The following is a 21486-nucleotide window of genomic DNA, read 5'->3' as shown; positions in this document are numbered from 1 at the left end:
AGTTAGAGAATTAATAATACTTTTTAAAAAACCTTTATTTGCTTTTATTATAGTTCTCAGATACCAAAAAAATAAATTAGTAAGATTTTCAAAAATAACTTCATTTGTTATTTTGCTTCACGAGCTGTTTGACAACTTATAATAATGTATGATATAAGTTTATTCGCTGTACTTACATTAAGTTTCTTGCTTTTGCAAGTAAATCCTCCATGACTAAGTAAAGAGACAAACTTAATTGAAAATTTATACCTTTGAGAATATAGTACATTGAATTTTGCTTCACACAAACATTGAAATAGTATCATTGATTATGTATCTTAGTATTGAATGGTTAACCGATTCCAAACTGTCTCTCCTTTACGTTCTGTGGGTACATAATATCTGTACCGAAGATGCATACATTTTCAGAACCATAATCGGTGGACAGGGGATGATGCTGAAAACATATAGTTAGGAGGAGAGATATGCAATTCAAAGTACAAAAGGAATTAATAATGCCAAGGTGTTTATGAATATAACAACCGTAATTCCTTTGAAACAAAAGGATGTTCGGGTAAACTTTGAACATTTTCGTTTCGGACATGCATCCGTTCGCCTTTCGGATACAGACGTTATAACGTTCATTTGGACTTCATATTATTTGGCTCTTTAAGCATTACATTTATGTTATTAATAGCTATTTTTGATCCAATAGCATATTTTTTATACAAAAATAATTAAAGTCTATTTTTTTTATTGATTTGGCGTTTAATTTGTAGAACTCCATTTTAATTTATGTAATAATTTTAAATCAAACACAGATTTTTTGAGTCTACTAAGTTGTATTTTATTAACAAAAACACATAAAAAATTACATTGTGACAATTGTTTCGCCTTGTTAGGGCATCAAACGAATGTTGATAATGCCGTAACAAGGCGAAACAATTGTCACAATATAATTTTTTATGTGTTTTTGTTAATAAAATACAACTTAGTAGACTCAAAAAATCTGTGTTTGATTTAAAATTAATACATAAAATAATTAAAGTCAACTGAAATTTTTTTGTATTTCAATTTTATTTCTCTTTAATAAGCCATTTAGTTATTGCTTTAATTCATCGAATAATTTACGACAGTTCAATGAAAAAATACAAAAAATTGATTTATATAAAGAACATGTAAATGTATGGTCGTTAAAAATATTTCATGTCCTAAAGTTGTTTACTAATTTCTTGAATTATTTTTGCCTTAAGTTGTATTCGAATACGCGAGTTTTTATCAGAAGAAATAAAAATGTAAAAGATAAGAAAAATACAATTTTACCATAATAGCAGCGCCATCTGTTGAACATAACAGCAATTTGTTCAATACAAAACATTGCTCATGGTAGACATACTGCGTCTTGACACTGCTATCAGAAAGTATTTTCAATGTTTTCGGTTGCATTATTGTTAGTTTTTTTATATTTTTATTGCATCACATGGTAAAATTATACATATTTGAAATGAGTACTTTATTATTTTTCATTTAATCAAATTGAGATAAAGCAACGCGTTGTCGAGTAAATCTAGTATAATATAAATCATTACTGTTTTTTTCATTAAAAATGTATATTTTATGGAAAACGATTCTTATAAAAAACACCATAATTTACTTCACATAGTATATTGTAAAACAACAAAAAAATAACTCCTGATTTATTTAGTTTTATGCTTCACAGATATTAGAGATAAATTTTCATATGACTTATTGTCGTGTCATTGTTTCAGTTCAATCCATAGAAGGGGAGGTCCTTTCTCTCACAAAAGTAACAAGATCCGAAATGGGAGCCTATTTGTGTATAGCAGCCAATGGAGTGCCTCCTTCCGTCAGTAAAAGGATGATGCTTCACGTGCATTGTAAGTAAACAAAAAAATAACTTACTTTACTGATTTTCGTTAACATTTTTTTGATAAACACTTATTCAGACAGATATATAAACAAGTACGAGTATATACAAGTATGTTATATAACCCTTAATACATTGTTTTAATATATCATTCATAGGGTGAACAATCCAGTGTCTGATAGAACAAAATAATTTTTTTGTTAATAATCAATCATCTACTGAAAAATACATTTTATTTCAGGCTCTCTTTATTAAAAATAAATAAACGAGAATTTATTCTGAATGTCATAGTCGAATTGAATTTTAATCGCGCTATTATTAAATAACTACCTACTAACCTAATGACAGTACCATCATCTGAAATTAAATGCTACAAACTCGGTTCTTAACAACGCGTTTTATGTTGTATTGTTATTGTATTGTATTCTTGTTATTGAATTCTTTCAAGCATTTCAAATAACCAGACTTAGCCGCAACAAAGCCACGCAAACGTCCACGTATTATAATATCTCATATCCAGATAAAATATTATTTTGAATATTAAATCTGTATATTTAATGTTTAAAATAAATAAAAAATCTGACATAGCACACTCTAGTCGTAGCGCAATGCAACGTTTCTTACAGGCATAACAGACGGAATTACGTATGTTATGCCTGTAAAACACTGATTTTAAGTCTACTTAGTTTTATTTTTTGTTTAAAAAAAACAACTGAAAAAATATATTCGTGACAATTGTATCGCCTAGTTATTGCATTTTCACACGAATGTGAAGATTAAATGGACCATGGTCCTCATTTTGGACTGGTTTTAACATGTGCAGTAATAATTTACGAGCGACAACAATAGTCAATGTAGGTACGAATACGTACATATATTAATTTTTGGGGAAAGGAAGGCATTGTGAAACCATTAATATTTTTTTGTAGCTTAAGACAAATGTTGATATTATTATAATAGGTTAGTATTATTTGACACCAATACATGGCTTAAATAGCATGAGATTTACAAATTTAAAGCAAAATAAATAAATAATAATATCTGGATTTTAGGCCGCTTCAGAATTAAACGGTTTCCGGTCGTTACAAGTTACCTATAGGAATAATAGGAATTTGATAACCCCTTCAGTGAAATAACTTATCGAACGTCCGACATTTCAACATTGCTACAAACTTTTCGGGATAATTAATCCTTAATCTCCGAGATAGCCGAATCCACGTTCCTCTCGAGCCGCATTCCCACCATGTCATAGCAAAGAAATCAGACTGTCAATATGCGGATGCGATAAGCCAAGAATCTGCAAACTTTTCTAATTTGCGTCCTCATTACCGTGTCAATTAAATTCTGAAATGGCAGACCGAGGCTGGTCGAAAGGGAGAACGCTTTCCTCTTATCCTCCCCGAATCACGGGATCGGTAATGGAATTAAATAAATAGGAAAAGTTTATTTTCACTTGTCACAGGAACATTCTTCGCAATTTAATTATATCGAATTAAAAATTAGAAATCTTCCGGCTGCCTTATACAAGATTCTTTTTACAGGTTTATTTAAAAACTTGTCAGAATGCTTGTTAAGTTTCATGCCACGCAATTATACACAAAAACGAAATACGTCGATTTAAAGATTTTTTTCACTTCAATTTTTGGCGAGTAGTCGAAACAATTGCCAGGTATGTACAAAAAGATTGAAGCGAAGATTTTTTGCTTAGACAGAGTAGTATGAAAAAGTAAATTATCTACAGTTCTGATAATATGAAACGATAATCAACAACAGTTGTATGATTTATTATAACGATTATTTATAACGATTATCAAAAAAAGTTAATATTCGTAAAATCAAAAATAGTGCATGTGCATAATTTTACATATGCTTTAGTATCAAAAATATAAACACAATACCAACAAATAAGTTTATCATGATTTATCTATACAGTATATCGCCTTATAAATTCGTTTCATCGTTCTTTCTTCGCATACACCTCAACACACCTTTCATAATTTTATCCATTATGCTAATTTTAGCCTTGCATTATTTCCTTATATCACCATCGAACATCGACCGGAGTTGGTTAGTGTAGTTTAAATTTAATCGCGCTATCACTATATTAAATAACTACTAACTAACATAATGATAGTGCCATCATCTGAATTTAAACGCTACAAACACGGTTCTTAACAACGCGCTTTATTATATTGTATTCTTTAAAGCATTTTCAAATACTAAGGCTTGAAGGTCTTACTCATTAAAGATTATTACACAATTACACGTTTAATATGACAGACAATTGAGCACTGTGAATTGAGTATTTGACAGGATATCAGTCAAATCCAGGTTCGAGTCTAAGAGCATACTAAAAAAATCGTAGTTTAACTATTTTTTCTTCTTTCAAAAACCTAAAAATAAACTTTTTTCCAGTTCACCCCCTTATCCAAGTTCCCAATCAGTTGGTCGGAGCTCCTCCGGACACAGACGTCACCCTTCAATGCCACGTCGAGGCCTCTCCAAAGGCTATCAACTACTGGACAAGGGAATCCGGTAAGTCACCACTACTATTTGATTTAAATTATTTTTGAAAAAGTAAACGCGTGTATAATACCACTTTTTTCCTTTTTTATCTTTTTATAAAAATGTTCATAATATTAGTTTATAAGCACTCACCGAGATTTTATGTCTACTGGTTTCGAAACGTACCCGTCTCTTCGTCAGGACATTCACTACTACATCATGCGAACAATACCACTCTTCACAACCATAGCATCATTTACACATTTAAAACTACACAAAATGTTTAACATTTGTGATTTTTGGTCGACTCGAAGACCAACATGCACTAAAGGTTTCAACCCCATGCTTGAAGACAACACTACTCAAAATTTTGGAAATTCTATATATATGATTAATCTCATGACTCAGTGCATATGAGTTCACAGCAGCCATCTTTACTGAATTGTGAAAGCTTTTATTTAGCAGAGACGCTTTTATTTGGATGTATGCAAAATCTGAACTCCGGATTATTTTTACACACTGGGAAACATTTTATTTTATGTCGCTTATATTTTGATCTATTTTTTAACAAGTTTTAAGACACACTTTAAATGTTGTGAATAATAAAATATTCTTATTACTCACATTAAAACAAACAAAAAAATATCTGGCAGTCTCTTCTTCAGGATTACTTTTATTACATTTTATTATTGTTTGTTAATATCGACAAACGTTATTCTTACTCACATCAAATTGTAAGCTATCTTTACTTTACAATTGTCCCACTATTAGCCACACTTCCAAATATATCAAACGAAAACTAGCATATTAAAGGAATCCAAGAACCTTGAATAATAATGAGCTGAATGGTGAACGTCACAGAAGTGTATAAAGCGATCACTCACACAATCAGATCAGTTATACAAGTTAGTATTCTGGCATTGTGGTATTAAGATTATATTGAAATATTATTTATCATTGGAGTCGTATTTTAAATCTGTTTAACATTGAATACAATAGCGTGAATGTAATAATATAATTGGTGTAGTGAAAACTCAAAGAATGAAAAGCAACTTTAGTGGATTCAAAGAGAAGCGTACAAGTAAACAAACCGATGCATTAGAAAAACAGCGTAACTCAGTTTACCACAAAGGAATTTAAATCATATTCTGTATTTTACTGGAAATAATTGTATTGTGAGTTTATTATTCTTATGGTAATTCCAAAATAGGGATTTCTGAAAAATAAACCATATCAAGTATTTTTTTAATTCGAATATTTTATGTATTTTTATGCGTATCACTATTACAGGTATTTTAGCTAACACAAATTACTAACTTTAATAATAATAATAATAAAACCCTTTTCCGCACCTCAATGGTGCATAGGGCACTGCTTCATATAAACGCAGTGTTATCTTGATCGTTTACACATGAAGGAAAGGTGATCAGCCCTCCGCTTCAGGTACCAGTCCAGGTTAATATTGAATAAATATTACAGTGAAAAAATCACTTATATTTATTTGACCCCCACTGGGAATCGAACCCGGGACCTCGAGAACGGTAGCCGAGCGTGCTGAATTACTAACTAACTAACCATTAAGCTGCCTCCTAGCAGGCGTAGGTAGAGATAATGAAACGCCATACTTATCTTTCTTTGCAAAATTATTCGCTTCTTTAATATTTATATATCTCCTCATAATCTTACTGCTTTCAAGTATTTGAAATACTTGATCATAGAGTATTTTCTTCGGTCTTCTTCTGGTCTATTTACTACATCATTTGCTTCATAAATTTCGTATCGTTCTTTATCACCAATTCTTTTCAGATATCCAAACCATCTTGACACAATTTTCTTAAATTTACCAATAAATCTTATTATTTTAAAGCCTTCCATTATTTCTTTAATTTATCATTCGACTCTATCATACACCGTTTTACCGCACAAACAAGTATATAAAAAATTAAAACAAAAACAATGTTAGTTTATTTTTTTTTATTTTTTAAGACTCCAGTCGATTACGAGTAATTTTGGGTATAATGGACAAAATACATTGTAATAACAATAAATAATTAGAGATAAAGATAGGAGCAAAAAGAAATAATCACAATAATTAATTGATATTGAGGAAAATATCAAATAAACTATTCAATCCACATTAATTAAATCATATTGAAATGTAAAAATAGATATTGTTATTTTATAGTTCTAATTTTGTGTTACCATATTCGTACTGCATAATAAACTCTAAAGAAGTTTCAATGTAAATTTCGCAGAGTCCATGCTTTTCGCCCACTAAAAGCAAACGCGACACTAAATTGTTACAGTCACAGACCGTAGCGTCCTACCCGTTCCACGAACTGAAATATGCAAATAATAATAATTAGAAATCCACCCCTTACCCGACCATTCCCTTCAATGAGTTGAATATGTTCCGGCAGTAATTGAAGGAATCGGGTGGTCAGCGGTCAGTCCTAATGAATTACAATCTGTTAATATCGGGTATACAATATATGAGTGGTGAAAGGTCAATATACAGGAGCTACAAAAATTCCTTTAGTGCTTATATGTTACGATATTGTTTCGCATTCTCAAAAAACTTGCAATCGTGGTAGCATAAATACATGGAAATATAAGTAAAATTTAACTTACTAACTAACCATCGCGTCGATTCACCGCAGGGGTAGGCAAACAAAATTAAAAGTCACAACAATCCGTTCCTCATTCATCTTCTCATACAAACACGCCGATTTCCACTCCTGACATGACTACGTTCAAGTATTTGAAATACTTGATCATGCCAAGTTTTTTTCAGTCTTCCTCTGTTTCTATTACTCGTCTAAAAAAAGTAAATAAAATAATATAAGTATTAAAACAAACCTATTACTTATTGCATAGTAGCATTTTGGTTTTTGATGCTCACGACCTGCCTGTATAAATTAAAAGTAATTTAGGCAAATCTTTCATTTCACTTATGGTTACTGAATTTAACTGTGCAAGTTTTTTTAAAGCAATACATAAAAATGGCATTTGCATTGGAAAATAATAAGTTTAAAAAATAAGAGAGAGTCCAATACATTGTTCCGCAAAGTGTGTGCCCCGGCACACTGGTGTAACGTGGGGATTAGCTGATGTGCCGCAGAAAAAAGTCTAGTTTTTTGAAAATGACACATTTGCTCCAAATTTTGATTGCTTGTGCTCAGTTAAGTAGGCTCACATTTCGCATTAAACATAAAAATTAATATGTTACCATAATATGGTAAATATGCAACTCTGTAATTTCTTTATTTGGTAGGTGTACCATGAATAGAAAAAGTTTGCGGAACACTGGTCCAATATATATTTATATTAATTTTTTCATGTTTTCTATGAATATAAAAAAGTTTAATATATGTGTAAGTGTGAATCAATTAACTACGAATGATAATGTAATTCATCGATTTAATTTTTAAAATTAAGAATTTTATTTTTATATTATTACAAAGTTAATTTGGCGATGTTAACTCAGCCATCTACATTTCACATACGTATATATTGCGCCTGAACAGTGGCTAACTGTGGACCATTTTAATTTGCATACGCACCATTTACCCCAGAGATGTCAAATGGATTAATGTTTAACTCAGTTAATATATTTGGTTCGAGGCCCATTAGTGCATTTAGCATATTCAATGTTCTTAAAGATAATTTACTGACCATGATTGGGTTGGATTGAGAGGATTATTCAATTATTTCCAACCATGGTGATAATATTATTCCAAATTAAATCTCAAAATAGATAACGTTTCGTGAATAATTCTGCTTCAAAGTTCCTATTTTTATTTGTATTCAATTATATGCTCTTGTACGCGAGTTTATAAATTAAAAAAAAATGTCCAAAAAAACTTCATCATATATTTTTACTATATCTTTACTTTTTGGATTGTTAATCGAATGTATGAAAGTAATTTCTTCTCCTTTCGGTTATGACTTGTCTAGAAATGGACTGATGAGATGATCGATTAATTAATCGATAATCATATCAATTTATTAGTCAGATTAAGTGAGACTATTGACTTACCTTATCCTATCCGAATCCTATGGGAAGTCTAGTGTATAAATTAATTTCTTTAAAAAATCAAATGGACGTAAATTGGTACTTTGAATTGATCTTAATAATTTTTTAACATTTATTTTTATTTCAATGCTTCTCATTCTCAACATTTCTTAACTTTATGCTGTTTTCCCGTTATTCTGATTTTAAATTATTAAAGGTCATAACATACTGTAATATTAAATATTTTTTATTGTTTACCTACGTAAAGGCCATGCCTATGTGGGAATTTTCATTAATATAAAAAAATATACATAAATTAATGCTCATAGCATGCAACCATATTTTTTTAATAAAATAAAATACAACAAAATACAGTAAAAATATTTTTTCCTTACCGCTCCTAAAGGTGCATAAGGCATTCCATAGTATTGAAGCGGTTTTATATAGATCGTTAATTGCAAAGGCAAGCCTAGATAAAAGTAATTAGATTTACCTACTTTAAGTGAGTGTATACATGTTTTTAATATTATTTTAAATAACTTTTAAATGAATAATATGGAAATGTTCTCTTTAAGCTGTGGAGTTTTTTTCGTACTTTTCACCGTAGAATAATTTTATTTTGTTTATATGTATATATGTATTTTATTTTGTATATATGTATTTTATTTTATATTTATGTAAAATATATTTAATAAATTCAAACATTTTATTTTTGTTCATATTCACAACCATTTTATCCGCGGTATGAATCCTTTTTTTAATTAAACTAATTTACCACGATATGGAAAGGAAATAATACCAACCCTCATTTAAAAAGTAAACAACTTTTATTAAAATTAATCAAGATGATCTGTACAAATTAATAAAACACCAATAAAATTGTATTTTTCTTTGTTCTTACGAAATATTTGTTTAGCCTTTTATCGGGCTCACAAAATAAATTCCGACACGAGAATTCAACATTACAAGGTTATTGTGTATTCGTTTTAAAGCTGAGCATTCGAGAATGGGAACACTACAAGCGTGCATAAATCAAGTAGAGCCTTTGTGAGGATTTTTATCAATTTTTATCAAAACGTTAAATTCCTCGCCGCTATTATACTGGGTACAGTGACATTAAAACACTTAGCGGAAATTTATACCCACGATCCCACATACCACCCCACCCTTCGCATTTTCCCCTATTTCCATACTACCAGTTAGCAGACAGCCACCAATGCTCCTACTCGTCCAATTGGCGCTAGCACATCGCTACAAATCTCTACCGCACATATACACCTATTATGGTTATTTCATTTCTAAATTAGCTCTTATGTGCTTTGGGTTGATTTGTATCATGAAATTCGATGTATTATTTTTCCCAGTTTATTCAACTGGTTTTACTCTTAGAATTGTCACCAATAAAAAAACTTTTGGCTTAAATACATTATACATGCATTGTACCGCAAATATACCAATTATGGTTATTTCATTTCAAAATTATACTGTGTATTATTTTTCCATGTTTATTCAACTGGTATTTCTCTTACAATCGTAACCAATAAAATGCTATTAGCATGAATACATATTTCATTTCAACAAAGATTAAGAAGAATACGAAAGTCTGGGTAATCACAGAGCTTACGACCCGTTCTGTAAAATACCAAAGAAGTTTTTATTTCTCATTTGGGTGTTAATTATTGAAAAATGGTATAGGTGTGAGCTCAGTCGATATTTTATCAAGTTTTTTAGTTCTTTAAAAGAAAACACTATTAAAACTTAAGTATTGGTTAATAATTTATTAGTTTTGCCAATTTAATTAGTTAGTTTAAATTTATTTTTAATTAAAATGCAATTTAGTTTGAATTTACCCATAATATTCTCAATTTAAGTATGGGTAAGTGTTCGAACACATGTCCAAGAAAATGTAGGGAAGTACAAACCTTACTACCTCATTCCACATATTCCCAGAGAGAGATAGAAGCACTTACAGGTTTTTTGAAGTCAGGATTCAACCGGATAAAAAGAAAATTTGTTAAAAACCTGCCTCTAGAAGCAGCCCGCGTCGGAAAAAGTGTCAGAAAAAGGATCACCACTGCGCGTGGTGACCATAAAATAAGAGACATCTATTTCCAAAATCGTAAAAAGTCTGTTGATCTTCTAACTACGTTGTTAAACAATGAAGGGATCAACGTCTCCAAAAGGACAGTTCGAAGACGGTTAGTTGAAGTAAATCTAATGGGTCGACGTCCAACCAAAAAACTACGCCTGACTGAGGCATGAAGAAAAAACGACTCCTATGAGCTAGAGAATACCGGAATATGACTATTTCGGACTGGAGTCGAGTATTTATGACTTATGTTCCTACAATAAAAAAATGTAAATATACATATATATATATTTATATATAATAATAATAATAAAACCCTTATCCGCACCCCAATGGTGCATAGGGCACTGCGTCATATAAACGCAGTGTTATCTTGATCGTTTACACATGAAGGAAAGGTGATCAGCCCTCCACTTCAGGTACCAGTCCAGGGTAATATTAAATAAATATGACAGTGAAAAAAACACTTATATTTATTTTACCCCCCTTGGGAATCGAACCCGGGACCTCCAGAACGGTAGCCGAGCGTGCTGACCATTACACTGCGGAGGCGGACAGATATATACTGACAAATATATATATATATATATATATATATATATATATATATATATATATATATATATATATATATATACATAAACTATATATATGAGTCTATTGCTAAGGCATCAAGTAAAACTAAATTGGTAAATATAATGTATATTTCAAGCTTTATAATATTGAACATAGAATTTGAAAATGTTTGTGAAGTTTGACAAGTAATTTGAGAGGTGAATAGTCTTGTAAACGTGAATAAACCATACGTACTAGCTTCCACGTAATTTGAAATTCAATATGCAATTATATATTGAAAGTTAATTGAGAGTTAATTGTTAATTTATTTGAGTTTATTGTAAGTTAAATTGAGAGTTTATTGTTAGTTTATTTTTAAAGGAATTTCACATACGTTAGCCAAAAATCAAAAAGATATGGTTTTATTATTGTTTTTAAATATTTGAATTCTGTTGTTAATTTATTTATTTACGGTTTAAACCTCATATTTTACCTTCAATTATACTAATTATCTTATTTTTTTATTTGTTCAAACCCATTTTTTATGAAACTGAATATTCTAAGTATGCTTTTGTACTCCCCAACGAAACTACTAAAACCATAGACAGTGAAGTTTCATATCTCTTTCAAATAATTAAGATTTTCCCTTATTATTCTCTTTACGACATTATTTTTTTATTTTCTTTTTAGCCCTAATTCGCACCCAATGTAGCATAGGGTACTGCACCATAACGGCGCAGAGTTATATTTATCATTAATTGCAACAAGGCTAGGTGATCTGCCCTGCCCTTGAACCCAGCACATTTTGTAGTATTTTAACTAAGTCTTAATTTATTATTAGATTAAAATCAATATTTTTAGCTTTTCCACTTTTTTATTTGACCAGCGACCGGGTTTCGTCGTTACCGACATCATCAGTCTGATGATGTCGGTAACGACGAAACCCGGTCTCTGGTCAAATAAAAAAGTGGAAAAGCTAAAAATATTGGTTTTAATCTAATAATAAATTAAAAATGCAATTCCATCACGAAGTGTCAGTGGATAATATAAATCTATTAACTAAGTCTTTTCACTAGTACATATTTATTTGTTATATTTTTTAACAAGCCTGTACGAGTACAGGTATCAAACCTATTAAAATAATTACATTTTCGACATCTCAATATATATATAATAGATCAAGAAAATTATGGAATTCTGGGCAGTTACGGAACTATCGACCGTTATAGGTTTTGTTAAGTGATCACTTTACACACGTATAACATTCATCAAATTTGCCCATGATTGACAACTACACTTTTCAATTTTTGAAACTCCTAGATATATTGATCTAACTCGTACCACAATACATTTGAGTTCACAATATCCATCTATGTTGGAATAGGGATAGCTTTTATTAAACAAAGACTTTTAATATTTGTATGCAAGGTCCGTCAAGGTTGCAAAGTAAATTATGTTTTTAATTATTAGCTACAATTTTTTTTATTAAGCTTATAATTTGACGAGATATTTTATTTATAACACTTTTTTGAATGTGTACACATCTGGATTATCTCCGCTAAGGAGTTATTTTTTACATCTTTGACATCTCGACATTGATGAAGTAGAATATGAATAGGTCTGGACATTTCCAGGGCTTACGACTTTTTATAAATGTTTTTTTTTCTATATCTAATCTATGCGTCGGAGAGTTAAATCGTCGTGATTATAATAGCAAAGGATAGAGTTACGTGTACTCCGCTCGCTAGTCATTATGATGGTATGTTGTGCATATGAGGCCATATTAACTACAAAGCGAGTTCACTACGTTACGGAAAGTTACTGCAACACGTACGCAGAGACACATATATACATATCGTAGTCGTACAGGAGAAAGTGACCAACTTCCAAAACGTAAAATGTTTAGAAGGCCCCATTTAAATCACTTTTGCTTGGCAAAAAAATAAACATCAATGCAGTTAGTCATTTTTAAAAATTCAATATATTATTCTTCCAAGTTTAAAATCCTTTGGGATTTTTTTCAGGGCAATATTAAGCTAGTAAGATATCAAATATTTAATGACTACCGTTTTGTAATAAAATGTACTAGGTCACTTTCTCCTGTATGACTACGATATGTATAAACATAAGGATAATCCGCTTTAGATGACATAATACATTATAATTTTAGAAACTACTACCTACCAGTTTACGAAAACTCTTTGAATATTTTTACATGGGGTTTACACATTCAAATTTCCCGCAATAAATTGATGGTGACATCCACCGTGTGGCATATTGCGCCATCTTGATGAAATCACAGCTTTATTAGATCAATGCCATTCAACCGAGGTACGAAAAGTCAGTAAGCCTGGTTCTGTAGCGCTCTCCATTGACCGCAACATTCTTGTCGGCATCGTCTTAAAAAAAAATATGGACCAATGATTCCACCTGCCCCCAAAGCACACCAATCAGTGACTTTTAATGGATGTAAGGGCGTCTCGATAAAGGTTTCTGGGTTTTCTCCGCTCCAAATTCCGCAATTCTGCTTAAAGACATACCATTCAACCAAAAATGTGCCTCATCGGTGAACAAAAATTTGCGTTGAAAATGAGGATCAAACTGAATAATGTTTTCAAAATAAATTTGCACAGTTTGCAAACGCCGTTCTGATGTCAGTCTATTTGTGGTGAAATGGTAAAACGTAGTGACAAATTAACTGTCATCTGTCAAATATATATGAGGAGATGCATAAATTTGGATGAGGCGAAGATTGCAAATACATATCGGTGTGGCGTTCTATTATCTCTACTTACACCTGCGGTAAGCGGCGTAATTATTAGTTAGTAATTTATTTAATTATAATTTTTAGCAAGACCGGTTATAGTTTCAGAGTTTCAAGTAATATACTTGATATTCAAGAATAAAGCGTATGCAGAAAGCGCTCCACATAACAATAAAATAAAACATGTTCCGCGCGTGCGTCGCATGTGTGTAGCCAGCCACCTTTTATATTTTCTTGCAAATATATGGAAACATATATTCGAACTTCATTTCGTTCTGGCAATTCAATAAATTTTCCCGCGCTTAGAAGAGTAAGAGGCCATTAGGCCTCCGTGGGTCCCTCCCGGCGCTGCTGCCGAAGTATGCGGGTGTAATGTCACCTGAATATGACACATGCGAATCGTTTGTGCGAAATTTATGTAAAAAAAGGCACAAAAACAGGAGAAGACCGCCCGAGAAATGGCGGTGAACGGAACCCAAATGTATTTCGAATACATGATAAATTACCGCCAAGACTTTTGGCTATTTAATTTTTTTTATTTTAAAAAAATCATAAAAGGGTCATACGAGTAATGAAAACAAAATTTAGAGAATTTTTTTTTTATATTATTTGAAACTAGCTTTACCTAACCACGCATTGCTCAGTCTTCTTAAAAATGTCATAATCCCTGTAAATACCCATACTTGTACCAAACATGTAGGGTAAGAGCGAATTTATTTATCGTAATAACTTAAGGGATATTCGCTAACACAGATTTTTTTGAAATCTAAACATACATAGATGAAGAATAATATAATAAAGAAATCTGAACATTTACGGAGATTACGATCATTATAGGCTGGTTTAAGTGATCACTTCACTTCCATATTCTTCTTCATCTATGTTAAGATTTCAAAAATTGAAAAATAACTCAAAAATGGAGAAAACCCAGATTTGTGAACATTTTTTTTTATGCCTTCACTCGTAAACGAGTGATTTTAGATTGTTTAGTGAACAAGTATTTGGTCACAATTCAAAATGTTTTGAACAATTATAAATATTAATGGCAATAATATTCAGTTTTTATATTCTTTAAAATTATTAACGGGCAATGTTCGCTCTTTTCTTCTGCAGATGCTGTAATAGAAAAACATGTATTTTTTTATTAGAACATTTTTAAATGACATCCACAGTGAAAATATTTGATAATCGTAAAGAAACATCGAGTACACTTCTTAAGTAAAAATTTTTATTGATGTCACATTTTACAGTGACTATGATTTTATTATCAAGCACATTTCTTGATAACATTTTTCACTGATTTCACATTTTACAGTAACTATGATTTTACTTTTGTTATTGAAAATTTGCACTGTTTATTTATTCAGTCGATGTGTTCACACACGCGTGTTTACTTAGTAAATGGAATTGAATTCCATATTCCGAAATTCCATACACTGATTCCATCTGTGTTCGGCTTTTCTCTGCCAGACCGTATCGGTATACAGGACAACCAGAAGATATTTTCCCTTTCACTGGTTGCAAATATAGCGCATCTGGTACTTGGGTTCATCTCTGATTCATATCGTTCATTTAAAAATTCTAAGAAAAATAGGAATCAGAACGATAAATTAAGGCATTTTTCTACAATATATTCTGCTTTTTTATTTTTGACGATATGTATTCTAAAAAAAAATAGCCGGATTGTTAACCCTTATTACCCTTTAAGGTTAAAGTTAAAACCTCATACATTGAAAATCGAAATATTCCACGAACAGCCCTTTATAAGTACTTAAAATTTGATGTGGACATTTTTTACGTTACGACGGATAACGATTTAAAATTTTCAATAAGATTTTCTTTGATAATTTATGTCAGAACTTACCTCAATATTTCATGTATTGAGGTGTCTCAACTATGCATTCCAAGGCTAGCAACCTTTCATTTGGCTTGTTTAAGTGATCATAATTTTAACATTTACCATCCTAGTCATAATGGAACATACATCTAGCATTTATTTTTGAAAAATAAATATAGTATATAAATATATAAATATATATATATTTATATATTTATATATATATATATATATATATATATATATATATATATATATATATATATATATATATATATATATATATATATATATATATATATATATATATATATATATATATATATATATATATATATATATATATATATATATATATATATATATATATATATATATATATATATATATATATATATATATATATATATATATATATATATATCCCTAAGTAGCTTATGATAGTTTCAATCATCAATTCGGGTGCTACTTTTTGGTAACATCCATCTATATTTTGTTTTAATTTTACTTCTTTTACGTAAAATCTTTCGTAACACGTGTTTCAATCCATTCAGATTCGTATTACTGATAATATTGCTTAATGTATTTGAATACGTATCGTAATACATTTTAAGAAACAGTGGTATATACCAGCTCATAACGGATTTGATAAAAAAAATGTCAAATATAAATTTAAAATAATAATAATAATAATATTAAGTTAAAAATTCATGCCTGTATTCGTACTAGCTTTTATACCTTAAATACTACTTATAAATACAAATCCCTTGAGCTGTCAACTACTTTAAAAAATAACCTTTCACTATTTACAGCTTTTTAAACACTTTTCACTATTTACAGCCTTGCATATCCGGGGTAATAAAAACTCTGTTAAATATTTTCTGATTTCATAAAATAAAATATGCTAATTGTATTTTTTATCTAGAACCATACAGGCCTTCGTTAGGGCAAATTAAATCTGCATTCTGTCCTAGTTTTAGCCCTGTGGTATTATTAATTACACAATAATAACATGAGCCTAGTTCTAGTCCACGGGCTTTAACCCTCTTGCCTTCCATTTATTGCAACCCCTACAGTATGTGAGCACAACAGCCTTCAGAGAGACTTTGGTATACCTCGCGCTTCAGGGTTGAAACTAGGTTATATCTACCGTGAACTACTGCAGCAGTGGTCACCATATTTATTTTTTAAATATACCACGGGATCCATGTATTGCACTTTTTAATTAAAACTCAATCAAAACGAATGTAGGCAATATTGAATTCAAATATTTTCAGAAAACTTCCAACTTACATTAATCTACGTACTACCATCTTTATTTTCTTTATATTTGTATTGTTTTATTACAATACATACATGTATTGTAGGTGTGGCTCTGTGCAATACAATATTATAGCATCTGTCAAGAAGCACACTGTTCGCCATTAACAACGTTGAGTGTGGCGTGTGTTGTATTGCATTCGAATATGGCGCTGCTATTGCAGTTTTAAAATATGCAAACATTCTTCGCCTCTTCCACATTTATGCATATCATACATACCAGTTAATTTTGACTCCTGACCCAGCCGCTTAGTATTCGACATACGTGATCATGCCAAGTATTTCTCAGTCTTACTCGGCTCCTTTTTCCAACTACAGTCGCCTCATTCATTCATGTGGATAGATTGTGATATTAAAAACCATAATTGTGGAAGAGGCGAAGATTGTTTGTAAAAACAGGTTGGTGTGGCGTCTTTTATCTCTACCTACCCTGGCAGCGAAGCGGTATTGTGATTAGTTGGTTAGTTTTTTAATGAAAGTTCATTACTTTTAAAAATATTAAGATGGACTATTGAGGTTCAAAGCAAGGAAGCTCTAGTTACGAATCCCTGGTCAGCTGGGCAGGTACTTTAATGTTTAGAGGCACTGCTGGCCTTTTTTAAATTTAATATCCAACCACCACCGACCGCTAGGGGATGGCTCGGGGGGTGACGCTACCCCCTCCAGACTGCCGGCCAAATTGTTTTAAGCTGGAATGCCGACGAGGCTTTTTTACGCTGCTTGTATCCTATATTGCCGGCCGAATATACTAGGATAAAATAAGATTTTATAATATCGCAGAATGCAGGTATTCACTTCGTATTGGGAGCCATTTGGTACTACCACGTCTACCAACAAATTAATTAAATTTCGAAACAACATAAAGGAAATTAAAATACAGGTGCATGGTAATTTTTTATTTAATTTCTCTTATATTCACCGGAATTATGAAAAGGAGTTTTTGAGATTTGTATTTAAAAAATTATAATTACAAATATATATACCAAATGCAAAATTAGCCGCCTTTTGGCGTCTTAAAACAAAACCATTTAAAAAAATGGCATCTCAAAATATGATAACGAAGAAGAATGTAAATGTTTAGGTATTTGCAGAGGTTATGATTTATTTATTTATTTGGGCATTACTGCCTTTTACAGAAAATAATATAGAAATAAAAAATTAAGATAGATTACATAGAAAAAAATAATAAATGATGTAAAATAAAAATAAATACATTGAAAAAAGAAAAGATAAGTAAAAGTAATAAAAATATGCAAAACTTGGTGAAAAAAAGAGTTAAAATTGTTTAAACAAATTAGGGAAGCTAATAGTCGAAATAAAATTCATACCAAGAGATCCAAAAAAGGGCTCTGTAAATTTTGACGTAAAGATGTTTATTGAAGTACTAAAAATATCAACCAATGGCACGTATTCATTTCCATATCTTAGAATTCTTAGGATTCTCGGAATAATGATCAGTCATAGGGTGGTTAAGTGATAACTTTACGCACGTGTAACATTTACCATTCTACCCATGACTGACAACAACACTACACAAATTTTTGGAACTCCTAGATTTGTGACCAATCTCATGACACAGTACATATGAGTTCGCAACAGCCATCTGTGTTGGATTGAGACATCTTTAATTTAACAAATCTTTGACAACCACACTTCTCAAATTTTTGAAGTCATACATAAATGATTAATCTCATGGCGTTTCGTTATTGTGATGGTGAATGCAAAATGACTAATAACATTTTGAGTGTGTCCAAATACTTATTCACAAATCTGGATTACCTTCAATTAAAGGAGTTATTTTTCATATAATTTTTTGTGAACAACTCTTGTGACAACTCTTGTGACAACATTTTGTGACACACTCAAAATGTTGTATATAAATTATCTGGTCAAATTAAAAGCTTAAATAATAAAAATGAAAATGGTATTTTCTGGCGTTTCTCATATGTGTGATTATAATCCAGGATTCGGACCTCACATACTTATATAAGAGTTTCTGCTTAATAAAAAGCTTCTTTACATCTCACCAATAGATTTCTCTAATGAAGTTCTAGTGATTCAAGAACAAGGTTTCTAAATTGGTTCATAAATATAGAACTTTCAAGAATTTGAGTAGTGTGGTTGTCAATAATGGGTAGAATCGGTGAATGTTACACGTGTGTAAAGTTATCACTTAAACCAGCCTATGACGGTCGTCAGCCCCGTAAATGCCCAGACCTCCGTATTCTTCTTCATCTTTGATGAGATATCAAAAATAATATGAAAAGAAAGTGGATTAAAATATCAATCTGACATGAAATTTAATATTCAAATTTTCTAGTGGGTTCCAATCTACAAGTCTCACGTCGACTCGGCGACTCGGCCCGCATATTATTTATATTTCGCGTATCTCAGGCCACGTTCTCTACCGGAGCTCATCATATATTTACCTTTTTCTGGCGCATTTGGTGAGGATTCTACCTGATGAGGACGAATAAAAGTGAGCCGAGCTTTCTTTGTTCGCTTTTAATGAACCGAAACAGCTCCCCGCGGTTTTGCGCTAACATCCCGACAAATTGCTCACACTTAAATGTCTTTGTTTTCCTGAAAAAATATATTTACGCGAGTCTTGAATTTGCCACATATGAAGCCATGAAGTTATGACTTATCATATTAGACCGTAATATACTAAATTGCCATTTGTAAAAAAACAATAAAAAAAACTTTTAATTAAAAATGTTAAACAGGAACTTCCTTCATTTGAGTATTCTTTTTATTTATTTATCGATGTTTATTCTTCCGGTTTTTTTGTTGGCAAAACATCTAAGTCAAAATGAATTTACTCAACAATCCATGAAAACTATGTCATCGATAACTAAGATTTTTATTGATATCTCAACATAGAAGGACATAGAAGTCTGGATATTTACGTGGCTTACGATCTCTCAAAGGCTGGTTTAGGTGATTATTTTATACATGCTTAACATTCATCTTAAAAGAATTAAATTTTCTTAATAATCTAAGTAAACAATGTCATCTAAAAGTAAGATTACTGATATCCCAAAATAGATGTAGAAGAATAAAGATATCTTGATGTTTACAGGGCTTAAGACCACTCATAAATTATATGCGATCACTTCATACACCTGCAATATTTTCCATTCCACCCATTCACAAAAATACTACTAAAATTTCGGAAGTTATATTTATGCTTCAATTTAAAACATCTCACTTTCATAATTTTATTTTTGTGTAAAAGTCAGACCGCAACAATTTTATTTTAATAACCTGATAATGGAATGAGTATTTCGAAACCGGTAGTCACGAATTAGTGTTTGTTGAAGTGGTATTACACAAAGTGAACGATGTATGATAAAGAGAGTGTTATATTACCTTACCACAAAGTTAACAATGCTTTTAGTGTACAAAATAAAATTTAAAAATACATTCATTTCGATCCCTCGGAATCGCACCCGGGACCTCTATTACAGTAGACAAATGCGCTTACCATTACATTACGGAGGCGGACCACCAAGACAAACAACAATGCACCACGAAGTGCGGATAAGGGTTATAAAAACCAATAAAAAAATCACTCATTTCTTTTTTTCTTTTTCGTTCCATCCAAAGTTTTTTTTTAATTACTGTTATATATACAAAATAAAAAATAATGATTATAATCTTTTTCAACTTTTCTCAGGAGAGATGATTATCTCAAACGACAAGTATAAGATGTCCGAGATAAGTAATTCCTACTACAGTGTGCAGATGAAGCTCATCATCAAGAAAATCCAGAAGAATGACATGGGGGGGTATAAATGCATATCCAAAAACTCTATAGGCGATGCTGAAGGCAACATTAGACTGTATGGTAAGTTATATATAAATCTAAAATATCGTCTTCAAGGAACTCGTACGTACACACTGTACATACTGTATCCTAATTACACAAGATTGTAATGAGTATGAAACCCCAAGTGCCCTTGTTCTTACTTTTATTCTCATCTAACCTACTATTCCTTCTCATTTCCTTTCCTGTATAGTAGTAATACCCTTCAACCTATGTTCTTTAATTTACATCAGCTGTGTTATCACTTCAAATATAATCCACTCATATATCCAAAGATCTGGAGCCAGATCATAAAATAAAGAATCATAATGTATATGATAAAGTTGAGAACGTGTTGATCCAATAGTTTACCCTAGGCGTTACATAGGTTATTTATTTACAATATATATTATTATTATTATTTATCTGTATTCCAAACCTTAAAAAGTGCAAGCTCCTAAGGATCATACGGTATACACATTATTTAACGCAAAAAAAATCAAAAAGAAGAAACATAAATAATTAAAAGAATTATAATATTATAAAAGTTATGTTTTTACTACTTAAGTATTATATTGTAACGACTAGTTTCAGAAGCTACATATGCTTTAATCTACGGATTTTCATATAAACTTAACTTTTTTTTTACTCCTATTCACACTCAGCTGGTTTATAGGGCACTCCATCGAAACGATGCAGAATTTATTTATTGTCAATCGCATAAAG

General features: G+C 30.9%; 1 protein-coding gene across 2 annotated transcripts in view; it reads left to right on the top strand.

Moving 5' to 3' along the window:
• The window catches only part of LOC148302959 (lachesin-like), a 67094-nt gene that overhangs the window by 44608 nt on the left and 1000 nt on the right, over positions 1–21486 (top strand). For both annotated transcript variants that reach the window (XM_088270797.1, XM_088270798.1), the window contains 3 exons: positions 1749–1877; positions 4283–4402; positions 20632–20802. In XM_088270797.1, the coding sequence (XP_088126923.1) occupies positions 1749–1877; positions 4283–4402; positions 20632–20802 (420 nt within the window). The remainder of the gene's footprint in view (positions 1–1748; positions 1878–4282; positions 4403–20631; positions 20803–21486) is intronic.

The sequence above is a fragment of the Brachycentrus maculatus genome, unplaced genomic scaffold, assembly GCF_059751285.1.
Source record: "Brachycentrus maculatus isolate JH-2025_06_01 unplaced genomic scaffold, ASM5975128v1 h1tg000396l, whole genome shotgun sequence".
Taxonomy (NCBI): Eukaryota; Metazoa; Arthropoda; class Insecta; order Trichoptera; family Brachycentridae; genus Brachycentrus; species Brachycentrus maculatus.
Note: the sequence above shows the minus strand (reverse complement) of the source record. Positions and strands in the feature narration are given on the sequence as shown.